At 43.5% G+C, this 16,303-nt stretch overlaps 1 protein-coding gene across 3 annotated transcripts in view; it reads right to left on the minus strand.

Annotated features, from left to right (window-relative positions):
* The window catches only part of LOC139264387 (lysophosphatidylcholine acyltransferase 1-like), a 312,596-nt gene that overhangs the window by 82,073 nt on the left and 214,220 nt on the right, over window positions 1–16,303 (minus strand). For all 3 annotated transcript variants that reach the window (XM_070880756.1, XM_070880758.1, XM_070880759.1), the window contains exon 8: window positions 9,690–9,744. In XM_070880756.1, the coding sequence (XP_070736857.1) occupies window positions 9,690–9,744 (55 nt within the window). The remainder of the gene's footprint in view (window positions 1–9,689; window positions 9,745–16,303) is intronic.

Here is a 16,303-nt window from a genome sequence, read left to right on the forward strand (position 1 = left end):
CGTACATATGCCAGCGCAATGCAAGCATTCTCATGTCTCTCCTTCTTTTCTAATAATCTCAATTATGTTTCCAGCTCCCCAGACGCAAAGGGAGGTCCCTGCACCAACACTTGTACCGCTGCAGGTCGTCATCACCAAGGGTGATGAACACCAAAGTGAGCAGGACAACGAAACAGAGCCTGATTTTTCATCTGTGGTACCTGCGGCCACGTCATCCTCAACGTGATGAAGTAGCGGGGCCAAGCAGCTTGCAGCAGGCCACTCCAAGGCGTCCAGTGCCCATGCCGACCCCGCGGAGGACGAGTCGGGCAGATGCAAATGAGGACATAGCATCACTGTCAAGGACGAGCGATGACATAGGTCGAGAGCTCCTCCAGGCGCTTGATGGGTTGACCGGCAACATTGCCACACTGTCTGCGAGAATAACGGAGGGCATGGAGCAGATAGTTGCAGCAATGGGGCAAACAACCAACTCTGTCGATGCCTTGCGGCATGCAATAGTTTCGGGATACGGCACTGCACCCCAAGGTGCCGTAACATCAACCACCACGACAGATGAGAGACAGGAGGCAATGTCTTCTCCTTCAGCCACTGAGGTCATTCTGCCTATGTCACCCCCCCCCCTCACCCCATCCCATCCCGCTCCTCACAGCAGCAGCCCTCGAGGTGCTCTACTGCAAGAAGTCTTGGTCCCATTACTTGGGGAGTATGTGGGAAATGGGGGGTTACGACAAGGGGGGGGGGGGGGAATGGGGTTAAGGTACAGGAGGGAAGCGTGGCCACAGGTAGGGAGGGTGCGGGGGCTGTATATTGTTGTTATTAAAAAAAAATTGTTGAATGTTGACTGTTGGGAATGGTGAGAGGGTGCTGTTATATTGTTCTGTTAAAAATGTTGTTCACTGTTGAGGATGGGCGGGTGTTATATGTGTTTGTTAAAAACATTTTTAAATTAAGTGTTAAATTATTAAACATTTTTATTTAAGTTTACAACTGTTTTGAAGTGTCTTCTAATAACATAAGGTATAACATCAATACAATGGTTGGAAACAATGGCCATGGCCAGGCAAGGATGAAACGTATCGCAACTGTAACGGTCACCAACGTAACTTCACACAAAGCGTTCATTTATGAGCTGCTGACACAAGAGTTTTGCAGCTGCGTAACTACCATGGGGCTTTTCCAGTGGTGTTGCGGGGGGGGGGGGGGCTTGGGTTCATTGCCAGGCTGATTGCCCTCCCCGAGGTCCACAGCCTCCTCCTTGTCCTCCCCTTTCCTGAGGTGGACCGGCGATCCCATCTGGCAATTGTTGCCCTCTCCTGATAGCTAGGTTATGCAACATGCAGCACACCACAATGAACTCAGCGACCTGCTCAGGGTGGTATTGTAGGTTGCCTCCTGAGTGGTCCAGGCATCTGAAGTACTGCTTCAGAACTCCAATTGTCTTTGACGATAGTGTGTGTAGCTGTATGGCTTTCATTGTAGCGCTTCTCGGCTTCTGCTTACGCAGGGGGGCGGGGGTCATGAGCCAGTTGGCAAAGCCATATCCTTTTTCCCCCAGCATCCAACCGTGATTTGTGGTTAAACTCTTAAACAGATCAGAAACAGTGCTCTCATGCAAGATGTGTGCATCATGGATACTCCCTGGAAAATTTGCATTTACTGCCATGATTATTTGCTTGTGGTTGACAATGAGCTGCACATTCAGGGAGTGGAATCCGTTTTGGTTCCAAAACACCTCTGCATCCTGTAAAGGTGCTCGCAGGATGATGTGCCTACAGTCGATTGCTCCCTGCACCTTGGGGAAGTTTGCTATTCTCGATAAACCCAAAGCCCTCTCACTCTGTGCTCCCTGGTCATAGGGAAGTTTATAAAGTCCATCCTGCGTGCGTAAAGGGCTTCAGTCACCTATCGAATGCAGCAATGTGTGGCGTGCTGAGAGATACTGCAAATGTCGCCAGCTGAGGCCTGAAAGGAGCCCGATGCGTAGAAGGAAAGTGCTGCAGTAATCTTAACCTCAATGGGCAGTGTAGTCCTGATGGTGCTGTTGGCTGCAGACCTCCCTTAATTAACTGGCATATCTCACTGATGATATCCTTTTGGAATCGCAGCCTTCTAACGCATGTGTTATCGGACACGTCCAGGTATGATCGCTTATCCCTGTAAATGCATTGGCTATACTGTCTCCTCCTCTTCCTCCTCAGCAGTCTGCCACCTCTTTGATTGGGCACATAAAGCTCTCAATAAACCTTCTCCCATCTCTATTCTGCAGCATGTGATTAATCACATTGAAAAATTACAGACCACATCACTATAAATGCCCTTAATTTGTCCTCAACGAATACAAATGCGATTAGATGATTGGCAAGAGTCAAAAACGCCCTTAAAATCACTCACAAATTGCTTCTCCTGACAAGCATTTCAAGCAGCCTTTTATTAAAGATCCTCCGAATTACAAAATGGCATTCATAGCGCCGAGTTAAGGTCAGGTGATTGCAGTTTTTCGGGCCAGCGATCATTTGGGCGAAGTGCTGAAAATAACGCTTGCCGATCATCTGGGCGATAATCGGGCGTTAGTTTCCAGTATAACCAGTATTCTCAGCCTTGCACGAGGATGACATCATATTTTTTTAAAAATAGGCCGGGCAATGCAGCTCATTCCTGTATGCCGAAAATTGCGCCAGAGATAAATGGGCTATAATCGGGCGCTAGTTTCCATTTTTCATCAAAAATAGGTGATAGCCCGAATCTTAGCGCTTATACGGGCGCTAAATGGGCGATGATGTGCCGAAAGTCTAGCCCATGCAATTTACTGAATCTTTTAACTCAAAGTATTTGTTTTCTACATTATCAAGCATTTTATGATAAATGATCAGATCAGTCGCCAAATTTATTTGTTTGATCTCCAAACCATTCCTCTCAAAATTCCATAAGACACTGTGTATTGTGGTTAAACCATCCATTCATATAGAGGAACTTACAAACAAAATGAAGGAATTTCACAAGCCTGACTACAAACTGGATATAAAAAAATCCCACCGTATGCATTGTGATAAATTACTAAGAAATTAGATCAGTTTAAAAAAAATCTAACCATATTCATAGGCCATATTGTTAGAAACTAAAGATGCCTAAAAATTTATATGATTATGCGATTAAAACTGTGACGGGAAAAAGCTGTGTTTAAATTGCAGGCGGAGAGTCTCTTCGGATCAGAGAAATGCTTAGAAATGTCTTGGTTCTCTATGGAGAGTATAGTTCTTTATATACGTACTATATACAATCTCCCTGTTGTTAAGCGATATCTCTTGTTTTTAAATTGAGACCTGAACCTTGTTTATATATTTTACGTATAATGCCAAGGTAGGATTTGAAGTTAGCTTAACAGAACTGTTTGATGGAAGGAAGTTCGTAGGATTTAACGTAAACACAGACAGTTTGCTATGTCGTAAAGAAGTTAACGACCGGGTTAGACTGAGAAAGCTCTGCTTTGGGCCTCATAGTTCAAAGGGTAGAGGACTAGGCCTTGTATTGATTGACATCATAAAGGAGGTATAAAGCACTGACCACACTTGATCAGCTCCGCTGGGCAGGCCACATAGTTCACATGCCAGACACGAGACTCCCAAAGCAAGCGCTCTACTCGGAACTCCTTCACAGCAAATGAGCCAAAGGTGGGCAGTGGAAACATTACAAGGATGCCCTCAAAGCCTCCCTGATAAAGTGCAATATCCCCACTGACACCTGGGAGTCCCTGGCCAAAGAGCACTCTAAGTGGAGGAAGTGCATCCGGGAGGGTGCTGAGCACCTCGAGTCTCATCGCCAAGAGCATGCAGAAAGCAAGCACAGCAGTGGAAAGAGCATACGGCAAACCAGTCCCAACCACCCCTTCCCTCAACGACTATCTGTCCCATCTGTGACAGAGACTGTGGTTCTCGTATTGGACTGTTCAGCCACCTAAGAACTCATTTTAAGAGTGGAAGCAAGTCTTCCTCGATTCCGAGGGACTGCCTATGATGAAAGAAGGTAACACTCTGAAGCAAACAGGTTTCATGGGATCAAAAGGCAAGATAGAGACGAAAGAGATAAGATACGAATTTCAAAGAATGAATCAAAGACATGTGGCCAAAATCTTTAGGGTGGGTTTTTGACACAAGAATCGAGACAAAGAACTAGAAGTCTTATTGCATATTAAGTTTTAGGAAAACCTCGACAGGTCAAAAGGTCTCGTCAATATCCCATGTCAGGCCCACCCCTAAAACGAGAAAAAATGTAGCCTGTTCAAGGTTGCTCTCACAAATGGCGAGAGGTGCGGAGAGTCGGCGAGAGGTGCGTGGAGGCGCGTCGGGACTTCGGAGAGAGGCCGATAAAAGGCGTACTTGTGCAGCTACAGGGAGAAGGCAAAAAAGAAGTAGAAAGAAACAAAGGTGATGTCACAGCCAAGGGGGTAAGTAATTGGCTAGTGATTGGTGAGTAGCTTTTCTTTTTTCTCTTCTATAACAGTGAGTAAACTTTAGCATTGTTGTTGCCTATCTAAGGGTTAAGTCATGGCAGGAGAGCTCGGTCACGTGTTATGCTCCTCCTGTACCATGTGGGAACTCAGGGACGACTCCAGTGTCCCTGACGACTCCGTGTGCGAGAAGTGCATCCGCCTCCAGCTCCTGACGGACCGCGTTGCGGAGTTGGAGCTGAGGGTGGATTCACTCTGGAGCATCCACGATGCTGAGAATGACGTGAGTAGCACGTGTAGCGAGTTGGTCGTACCGCAGGGAAAGGGTCCACAGCCAGATAGGGAATGGAAGACCAGCAGGAAGAGCAGTGCAAGGAAGGTAGTGCAGGGGTCCCCTGTGGTCATCCCCCTGCAAAACAGATACACTGCTTTGAGTACTGTTGAGGGGGATGACTCATCAGGGGAGGGCAGCAGCAGCCAAGTTCATGGCACCGTGGCTGGCTCTGTTGCACAGGAGGACAAGAAAAAGAGTGGGAGAGCGATAGTGATAGGGGATTCAATTGTAAGGGGAAATAGATAGGCGTTTCTGCGGCCGCAACCGAGACTCCAGGATGGTATGTTGCCTCCCTGGTGCAAGGGTCAAGGATGTCTCGGAGAGGGTGCAGGACATTCTAAAAAGGGAGGGAGAACAGCCAGTTGTCGTGGTGCACATTGGTACAAACGACATAGGTTAAAAAAAGGGATGAGGTCCTACGAAGCGAGGAGCTCAATTAAAAAGTAGGACCTCAAAAGTAGTAATCTCGGGATTGCTACCAGTGCCACGTGCTAGTCAGAGTAGGAATCGCAGGATAGCGCAAATGAATACGTGGCTTGAGCAGTGGTGCAGCAGGGAGGGATTCAAATTCCTGGGGCATTGGAACCGGTTCGGGGGGAGGTGGGACCAGTACAAACTGGACGGTCTGCACCTGGGCAGGATCGGAACCAATGTCCTAGGGGGAGTGTTTGCTAGTGCTGTTGGGGAGGAGTTAAACTAATATGGCAGGGGGATGGGAACCAATGCAGGGAGACAGAGGGAAACAAAAAGGAGATAAAAGCAAAAGACAGAAAGGAGATGAGGAAAAGTGGAGGGCAGAGAAACCCAAGGCAAACAACAAAAAGGGCCACTGTACAGCAAAATTCTAAAAGGACAAAGGGTGTTAAAAAAACAAGCCTGAAGGCTTTGTGTCTTAATGCAAGGAGTATCCGTAATAAGGTGGATGAATTAACTGTGCAAATAGATGTTAACAAATATGATGTGATTGGGATTACGGAGACGTGGCTCCAGGATGATCAGGGCTGGGAACTCAACATCCAGAGGTATTCAACATTCAGGAAGGATAGAATAAAAGGAAAAGGAGGTGGGGTAGCATTGCTGGTTAAAGAGGAGATTAATGCAATAGTTAGGAAGGACATTAGCTTGGATGATGTGGAATCTATATGGGTAGAGCTGCAGAACACCAAAGGGCAAAAAAATATTAGTGGGAGTTGTGTACAGACCTCCAAACAGTAGTAGTGATGTTGGGGAGGGCATCAAACAGGAAATTAGGGGTGCATGCAATAAGGGTGCAGCAGTTATAATGGGTGACTTTAATATGCACATAGATTGGGCTAACCAAACTGGAAGCAATACGGTGGAGGAGGATTTCCTGGAGTGCATAAGGGATGGTTTTCTAGACCAATATGTCGAGGAACCAACTAGGGGGGAGGCCATCTTAGACTGGGTGTTGTGTAATGAGAGAGGATTAATTAGCAATCTCGTTGTGCGAGGCCCCTTGGAGAAGAGTGACCATAATATGGTAGAATTCTGTATTAGGATGGAGAATGAAACAGTTAATTCAGAGACCATGGTCCAGAACTTATAGAAGGCTAACTTTGAAGGTATGAGGCGTGAATTGGCTAGGATAGATTGGCGAATGATACTTAAGGGGTTGACTGTGGATGGGCAATGGCAGACATTTAGAGACCGCATGGATGAACTACAACAATTGTACATTCCTGTCTGGCGTAAAAATAAAAAAGGGAAAATGGCTCAACCGTGGCTATCAAGGGAAATCAGAGATAGTATTAAAGCCAAGGAAGTGGCATACAAATTGGCCAGAAATAGCAGCGAACCCGGAGACTGAGAGAAATTTAGAACTCAGCAGAGGAGGACAAAGGGTTTGATTAGGGCAGGGAAAATGGAGTACGAGAAGAAGCTTGCAGGGAACATTAAGACGGATTGCAAAGGTTTCTATAGATATGTAAAGAGAAAAAGGTTTGTAAAGACAAACGTAGGTCCCCTGCAGTCAGAATCAGGGGAAGTCATAGCGGGGAACAAAGAAATGGCGGACCAATTGAACAAGTACTTTGGTTCGGTATTCACTAAGGAGGACACTAACAACCTTCCGGATATAAAAGGGGTCAGAGGGTCTAGTAAGGAGGAGGAACTGAGGGAAATCCTTTTTAGTCGGGAAATTGTGTTGGGGAAATTGATGGGATTGAAGGTCGATAAATCCGCAGGGCCTGATGGACTGCATCCCAGAGTACTTAAGGAGGTGGCCTTGGAAATAGCGGATGCATTGACAGTCATTTTCCAACATTCCATTGACTCTGGATCAGTTCCTATCGAGTGGAGGGTAGCCAATGTAACCCCACTTTTTAAAAAAGGAGGGAGAGAGAAAACAGGGAATTATAGACCGGTCAGCCTGACATCGGTAGTGGGTAAAATGATGGAATCAATTATTAAGGATGTCATAGCAGCGCATTTGGAAAGAGGTGACATGATAGGTCCAAGTCAGCATGGATTTGTGAAAGGGAAATCATGCTTGACAAATCTTCTGGAATTTTTTGAGGATGTTTCCAGTAGAGTGGACAAGGGAGAATCAGTTGATGCGGTATATTTGGATTTTCAGAAGGCTTTCGACAAGGTCCCACACAAGAGATTAATGTGCAAATTTAAAGCACATGGGATTGGGGGTCGTGTGCTGACATGGATTGAGAACTGGTTGTCAGACAGGAAGCAAAGAGTAGGAGTAAATGGGTACTTTTCAGAATGGCAGGCGGTGTCTAGTGGGGTACCGCAAGGTTCTGTGCTGGGGCCTCAGCTGTTTACATTGTACATTAATGATTTGGACGAGGGGATTAAATGTAGTATCTCCAAATTTGCGGATGACACTAAGTTGGGTGGCAGTGTGAGCTGTGAGGAGGATGCTATGAGGCTGCAGAGCGACTTGGATAGGTTAGGTGAGTGGGCAAATGCATGGCAGATGAAGTATAATGTGGATAAATGTGAGGTTATCCATTTTGATGGTAAAAACAGAGAGACAGACTATTATCTGAATGGTGACAGATTAGGAAAAGGGGAGGTGCAACGAGACCTGGGTGTCATGGTACATCAGTCATTGAAGGTTGGCATGCAGGTACAGCAGGCGGTTAAGAAAGCAAATGGCATGTTGGCCTTCATAGCGAGGGGATTTGAGTACAGGGGCAGGGAGTGTTGCTACAGTTGTACAGGGCCTTGGTGAAGCCACACCTTGAGTATTGTGTACAGTTTTGGTCTCCTAACCTGAGGAAGGACATTCTTGCTATTGAGGGAGTGCAGCGAAGGTTCACCAGACTGATTCCCGGGATGGCGGGACTGACCTATCAAGAAAGACTGGATCAACTGAGCTTGTATTCACTGGAGTTCAGAAGAATGAGAGGGGACCTCATAGAAATGTTTAAAATTTTGATGGGTTTAGACAGGTTAGATGCAGGAAGAATGTTCCCAATGTTGGGGAAGTACAGAACCAGGGGTCACAGTCTAAGGATAAGGGGTAAGCCATTTAGGACCGAGATGAGGAGAAACTTCTTCACCCAGAGAGTGGTGAACCTGTGGAATTCTCTACCACAGAAAGTTGTTGAGGCCAATTCACTAAATATATTCAAAAAGGAGTTAGATGTAGTCCTTACTACTAGGGGGATCAAGGGGTATGGCGAGAAAGCAGGAATGGGGTACTGAAGTTGCATGTTCAGCCATGAACTCATTGAATGGCGGTGCAGGCTAGAACGGCCTGCCCCTATTTTCTATGTTTCTATGGTGTGAGGGGAGAGTGAAACAGAAGTTGGGCTGGTCAAACATTCTGAGTGATCCCATGCTTTACCAAAAGAAGCTCTCGACAAATAAAGAGACTGCACGCCAGAGAACTGCTCAAGTGCACCAGCTGTTTGTCCGACTGGATCGGTATCAACTACTTTTTATGGTTGTATGTTTTTGCTGTTTAACTAATGTGTTATATGCCATCTTAAACTCTGATTAAACACAATATACCCATCAGATTGGATTACAGTCGATCCTGATTATTAAAGTGACTAAAGATAGCCTTAAATGTGGCTATTTCTAACAAAACAGGAACATTTGCAGTGTACAAAATATTCTAAGTTTCAGTTTTACTGAGTGTGGTGTGTGTGCCCTCCAACAGATATTTGTAACAGATGATACATAATATACTTTTCCAATATTTTATTACATTCTAATGAAGAATAAATGTTATACCAAATGTTATATCAAAGTTAAAAAACATTTTTTTAATAGAACTATGCACCAGGATTTCTAACTAATTAAGTTATGTGAAGCATATTCCCTCTCAAAAGGTTAAAATGTTTTTTTTCCCCATATACACAACTCGGAAATCACAATGATTGTAATACCCATTTTATCTTCATGGAAAAAAATGTTGACAGTGTACAAAATTTTAGGTTGGGGAGTACAAAGCCCTTTTAATTTGAATGAAATTGTCTATGATTGCTGGAGATGTATACATATATAAAAATTCAACTGAATTGAGATTAGGGCATCAAATGTTCATAATTTGGATTGTAAATTTTGGTGATTTTTTTCCCCAAAAGAACATTGTTCCTCTTATTTGGAAAGGAACAGAAATAAATAAATCTGTGGTTGGTATTTTATGAAGCTTGGGGTGGGGGAGATCACGACTCTCATGACATCTGATAAGATGTTCCCTATTTGTTCAATGATTTTGTACCCGTAGATGGCAGGTCTTATCCTAAAGGAGGCTATTCAATATACAAATAAGGAAGATTGTTAAATCGCAACATCCTTTTCCAGAAGATGCTGCTCTGATCTGACTGAAATCTTTTCTAGTTTGGTATCTTTAAAATCTAACCCAATTAATAAAACGACAGTAAACATTCCAATCCTGAAAAAAGGCAAAATAAAACTAACCTCCATTTCCACATTGTTGTGTAGCTGGCACAAGGTGAGCCAAAGGATTTTTAACCTGAGAAACAAGATTGTTAGTAAAATTTCCATTGTATACATGATATTATCAGCTGGTAATGTTACCAGAAAATATTAAATCATGCAATTCATAACACATTTATCGGATACAAGACATGCCACATAAAATACAAACACAGTTAAATGTTTAACTGTTTACAATTTGAGGTTGAAATGTGCATTTCCCCTCCAACACTGTTAGAATTTATTGCGCTCAGTGAACTTGTCAGAACTAGAGCAGAGATTCCCAAACTGGAGGGCGTGCTCCTTCTGGGGGGATGCGAGGGTATCAGGGAATGTAAAGAGAATGCTAACTGTAGCCCATTAACAGATAATGCCTGCAATAAGTATAATTTCCATTGGTGGCGCTGTAGCACGCCCTTCAACTCTGTTCGGCTGATTCCCGACTGCTCTGGCTGAAAGTCAGGCATCTCCTGCGAACAGTTCCAGCTTACAGGTATTTTCATACTCAGTTTAAATGTGTTTCAGTTCAAAAAAATATTTTCTTTCTGCTGTACCTTTTATACAGGATAAGTTTATTTTTCAAAGTGCTCACGAGACCAGAGGACCCTGCTGCCATAAATAAATAAATAAATAATAAATAGTAAGTTAGAACCCCTTGCTGATTCGGATTCAGAAATCTGTTTAAAAAGTTCTTTGCCCCAAGTTCTGCAGTTCCTTGTAACGTCCATTTTTTTTGTTTTGAAGTCCTCATGAGCCCTTGGGTCTCCGAGATTTTTAGACGGAATAAATATGTTCCTCCTTTTAAAAACTTGTCTCGGGGGACCTCAAAAATTACTTTCCAAAAAGTTGCAGAGCACTGGGAAGTAAAGCTTATTTTGCCCTGCTTGGATATTGTGTTGCTGCATGCTCAGCATCATTTTAAATTGAGAAATAAATTAATAATTGCATTCCAACTCATGGGTCCTTAATATTTGCATAAGCCTCCTCCTTCATTATACCCTGTTCCCACCCCCAACCATAGACCCATTTTAGTTCCGTCTGTAGGGGGATGTTTATCCGGCACACTATTCACATCCCCAACCTGAGAGGAGAGGCCTTCAGTTTTCCTTTCAGTGACACTGCTTACACCATGTAAACATAGTATAAACTTCTCCGATCTGCTTGTGCTTCACTGACATTACTTCGGCAGAAGTGTGGTGGAAATCCCATTTACATGGGTAAATGCGGTTTGTGCTGCACTTTTGGAAAATTTACACCAGTGAAATGTAAGCAGTCACCAGGAATTTCCCAGCCAGGGAGTTCTAATGATATGATTGGACCATATTAAAACCCAAAAGTGTAAGGGAGCAGAATTAGAGCAGTTAATGCGACAAAACTGATGGTTTTCGGGGTTACTAACTTTATCTACACTAACAATGATTATGTAAAAATACAACCTAGAAAGATGGGGGTGCACATGGGACAAGAATCTACGAAGGGGAACCCAGCAAAAAGAGTTTGGGAACCTCAACTTAAAAAAATGAATGCGCACAAATAATTGCCAATTGGAAGATGATCTGTAAATCTGTCAAAATGTTGATTTGACTGATAGTACTTCACTCAAACTTCAGAGGGCATCAGAGTAACCTCACTGAGATATGGAATAAGCTTTAGATTTTCTGATCTTTGATTTGAGGCCCAAAAACTGCAATCATCGCCACTTCAGATTAATTTCAAGTGGAATGTCTCAGTTTTAGTTCAGAGCAAAAACGGTCAGATGATAAAGTTATGATTTATCAAATAAACCACAATGAATACACATGAACTTAATGTAATATTTTAACTAGCTCTTGAAATTGCTACAATGATTACCGGATATTGGGCTTGAGATTAGTTTTAGTTAGTTTGTTCCTGAGAGTTTTAGAAGAAAAAACTCTCCTCTAGTTCTCCCCACATTAGTCCCTAATCAAAAGATACTTTCCTTCCAAGCCTCTGCCCATGCCATTCTTAAGGAGCTCCAGTTCCACCTGTGCATGCAAAATAGTTGTCACCCTGGATCCAAGCTCCCCAACTACTACTTTGTTCTCAACTCTGTTGTATTAGGGATAGTGTTAAATCCAAGGAAGAGGCATATAAATTGGCCAGAAAAAGCAGAAAACCTGAAGACTGGGAGAAATATAGAATTCAGCAGAGGAGGACTAAGGCTTTAATTAGGAAGGGGAAATAGAGTATGAGAGGAAGCTTGCAGGGAACATAAAAACTGACTGCAAAAGCTTCTATCGATATGTCAAGAGAAAAAAAAAAGTGAAGACAACTGTAGGTCCCTTGCAGTCAAAATCAGGTGAATTCATAATGGGGAACAAGGAAATGGCAGACCAATTGAACAAATACTTTGGTTCTGTCTTCACTAAGGAAGACACAAATAACCTCCCGAAAATACTAGGCGACCAAGCGTCTAGCGAGAAGGAGGAACTGAGGGAACGGAGGGAGATACTTATTAGCTAGGAAATGGTATTAGAGAAATTGATGGGATTAAAGGCCGATAAGACCCAGGGCCTGATAGTCTGCATCCCAGAGTACTTAAGAAAGTGGCCCTAGAAATAGTAGATGCATTAGAGGTCATTTTCCAACATTCCACGGACGCTGGACCAGTTCCTATGGATTGGAGGGTAGCTAATGTAACCCCTCTTTTTAAAAAAGGAGGGAGAGAATATACAGGGAATTATAGACTGGTTAGCCTGACATTGGTAGTGGGGAAAATGCTGGAATCCAATCATTAAAGATGTAATAGCAGCGCATTTGGAAAGCAGTGACAGGATCGGTCTAAGTCAGCATGGATTTATGAAAGGGAAATCATGCTTGACAAATCTTCTAGAATTTTGAAGATGTAACTATTGGCGTGGATAAGGGAGAACCAATGGATGTGGTGTATTTGGACTTTCAAAAGGCTTTTGACAAGGTCCCACACAAGAGATTAGTGTGCAAAATTAAGGCACATGGGATTGGGGGTAATGTATTGACGTAGATAGAGAACTGGTTGGCAGACAGGAAACAAAGAGTGGGAATAAACGGGTCCATTTCAGAATGGCAGACAGTGACTAGTGGGGCCGCAAGGTTCAATGCTGGGACCCCAGCTCTTTACAATATACATCGATGATTTAGATGAAGGAATTGAGTGTAATATCTCCAAGTTTGCAGATGACACTAAGCTGGGTGGCAGTGTGAGCTGTGAGGAGGATGCTAAGAGGCTGCAGGGTGACTTGGACAGGTTAGGTGAGTGGGCAAATGCATGGCAGATGCAGTATAATGAGGTTATTCACTTTGGTGGCAAAACAGGAAGGCAGATTATCTGAATGGTGGCAGATTAAGAAAAGGGGAGGTGCAACGAGACCTGGGTGTCATGGTACATCAATCATTGAAGGTAGGCATGTAGGTACAGCAGGCAGTAAAGAAAGCAAATGGCATGTTGGCCTTCATAGCGAGAGGATTTGAGTATAGGAGCAGGAAGGTCTTGCTGCAGTTTTACAGGGCCTTGGTGAGACCACACCTTGAGTATTGTGTGCAGTTTTGGTCTCCTAATCTGAGGAAGGACATTCTTGCTAGTGAGGGAGTGCAGCAAAGGTTCACCAGACTGAATCCCGGGATGGCAGGACTGACATAAGAAGAAAGACTGGATCGACTCGGCTTATATTCATTGGAATTTAGAAGAATGAGAGGGGATCTCAGAAGTATATAAATTTCTGATGGGTTTGGACAGGTTAGATGCAGGAAGAATGTTCCCGATGTTGGGGAAGTCTAGAACCAGGGGTCACAGTCTAAGGATAAGGGGTAAGCCATTTAGGACCGAGATGAGGAGAAACTTTTTCATCCAGAGAATTGTGAACCTATGGAATTCTCTACCACAGAAAGTTGTTGAGTCCAGTTCATTGGATATATTCAAAAGGGAGTTAGATGTGGCCCTTATGGCTAAAGGGATCAGGGGGTATGGAGAGAAGCAGGAGTGGGGTACTGAAGTTGCATGATCAGCCATGACCATATTGAATGGTGGTGCAGGCTTGAAGGGCCGAATGGCCTGCTCCTGCACCTATTTTCTATATTTCTATGTTGTGCTTCTTTCCTGTCCCATTTTTCTTTCTCCAGTTCCTTTTTCCCCCAAATCTCAACTTGACTCCATCGGTTGTTTCTCCCCCACAGAACACATCTCTTTTCCACTCAGTTTTTTCCTGTTTGAGCTTGGGAATCATCCACTACATACCTCAACTCAGTTCAATAGCTTCTGCAAGACTCTCCACCCCTTTCAACATCCGACGGGTGTCTTCCCCCCCCCCCATCCCGCCAAAATGTCTCCTCCCTCAATAGCAAGTACAATTTCCAGAGGAGCATGTCGCCATCCTAAGCTTTACTGAGACTTGGCTCACTAATGGCAGTTTTTCTCCCTCATCAAGACTCAATCACACCATGTCACCCTGTCCAAATACTAAGCCCACTTTGGCCTATCCTATTTCTACAGTTCCACCTCAGCTTTTCAGCACCTCACCCTTTTTGCCACCGTACCCCACCTCTTCTTAAAATTCCTCATGTGCTTAAACCTCCAGGAGTTCTCTGAAAATTTCGACATCCTATCCACTCTCTGTTTCTGCACTGAGTGATATCAATCCCAGCAATTTCAATCCCTATTTTAGCTCCCTGAGCCCTAACTTCACTAATCTGATTGCCTGCTTGATTCTCTCAAATTCACCCTCCAAACTGATGGCCTCATTACCCACCTCCTTCATCACACAGAGATCTCAAGACCTATCACAAATGGAGCTTTCTCAGATCACTTTCTAATTTCCATAACTTTATACATCTCTTCTGTCTGCCCAGACCTTTTCCACTTTGTGATTCAAAAAAACAAGCAAGATATTCTTTTCTGGGTAACAACTTGTATTGAATGATTCAGGAAGAAGGTGCAATGAGTCACCTATATTTTTAAACAATGAAGTGTTTTTGAATTACTTGGCAAAAAGAGCACATTTTGTCAAAAATGTTTAATGCAGTTAAGTTTTATACAATCTATATTAACAACTTGGAAGAAGGGACTGAGTGTAACGTGGCCAAATTTGCTGACGATACAAAGATGGGAGGAAAAGCAATGTGTGAGGAGGACACTAAAAATCTGCAAAAGGACATAGACAGGCTAAGTGAGTGGGCAAAAAATTGGCAGATGGAGTATAATGTTGGAAAGTGTGAGATCATGCACTTTGGCAGAAAAAAATCAAAGAACAAGTTATTATTTAAATGGAGAAAGATTGCAATGCTGCAGTACAGCGGGACCCGGAGGTACTTGTGCATGAAACACAAAAGGATAGTATGCAGGTACAGCAAGTGATCAAGAAGGCCAATGGAATCTTGGCTTTTATTGCAAAGGGGATGGAGTATAAAAGCAGGGAAGTCTGGCTACAGCTATACAGTGTATTGGTGAGGCCACACCTGGAAAACTGCATGCAGTTTTGGTTTCCATATTTACGAAAGGATATACTTGCTTTGGAGGCAGTTCAGAGAAGGTTCACTAGGTTGATTCCGGGATGAGGGGGTTGACTTATGAGGAAAGGTTGAGTAGGTTGGGCCTTGACTCATTGGAATTCAGAAGAATGAGAGGTGATCTTATCGAAACGTATAAGATTATGAGGGGGCTTGACAAGGTGGATGCAGAGCGGATGTTTCCACTGATGGGGGAGACTAGAATTAGAGAGCATCATCTTAGAATAAGGGGCTGCCCATTTAAAATTGAGATGAGGAGAAATTTCTTCTGAGGGTTGTAAATCTGTGGAATTCGCTGCCTCAGAGAACTTTGGAAACTGGGACATTGAATAAATTTAAGACAGAAATAGACAGTTTCTTAAAATGATAAGGGGATAAGGGGTTATTGGGAGCGGACGGGGAAGTGGAGCTGAGTCCATGATCAGATCAGCCATGATCTTATTGAATGGTGGGGCAGGCTCGAGGGGCTGTATGGCCGACTCCTGTTCCTATTTCTTATGTTCTTATACTTTGAAAACAGCTGTGCAAAAAAAAAATCACACAAGACTCACATTTGTAACATGACTTTGAACTAAGCCATATATCACTGCAGTAAACAAAAAATTATTTGAAGTCATTATAATTGCAGGGCAACACCGTGCCTATTACTTGTTAAGTGATTGCTTCTAGTGGTATGAAGATAGTGGTATGAAGATGTGCACAACTCACTCCTCCTCTACAGGGAACATATGGATAAAGCAAATACTGGATATCTGTCACTTTGAAAATGATAAATGGGCTGCATATGAAATTGAGCAAACACCATGACATGCAGCTCACCCCATCTTTTCAGTCAAAGGTACACTGTAAGAAGGACTGATATTTGAGAATTAGAGATTCGTAATAGATAGGAATCAATTATGTATAGATTCAATAGTAGTCAATGACCAGCTAATCTTACCCATGATTCTCTGCAGACATGGCAATGGTGAAGACTGTTCAAAGGCAGTTAAAACAGCTTTTGACGGAACTCAGGCAGACAAGCAGGCAAATGCCGCGAGTGATAGTTAATATAAAGCAGTAAAATGAGACAGCTTGAAAGAGGCCCCTTGGTA

Source organism: Pristiophorus japonicus, chromosome 5 (assembly GCF_044704955.1).
Source record: "Pristiophorus japonicus isolate sPriJap1 chromosome 5, sPriJap1.hap1, whole genome shotgun sequence".
Lineage (NCBI taxonomy): Eukaryota > Metazoa > Chordata > Chondrichthyes > Pristiophoridae > Pristiophorus > Pristiophorus japonicus.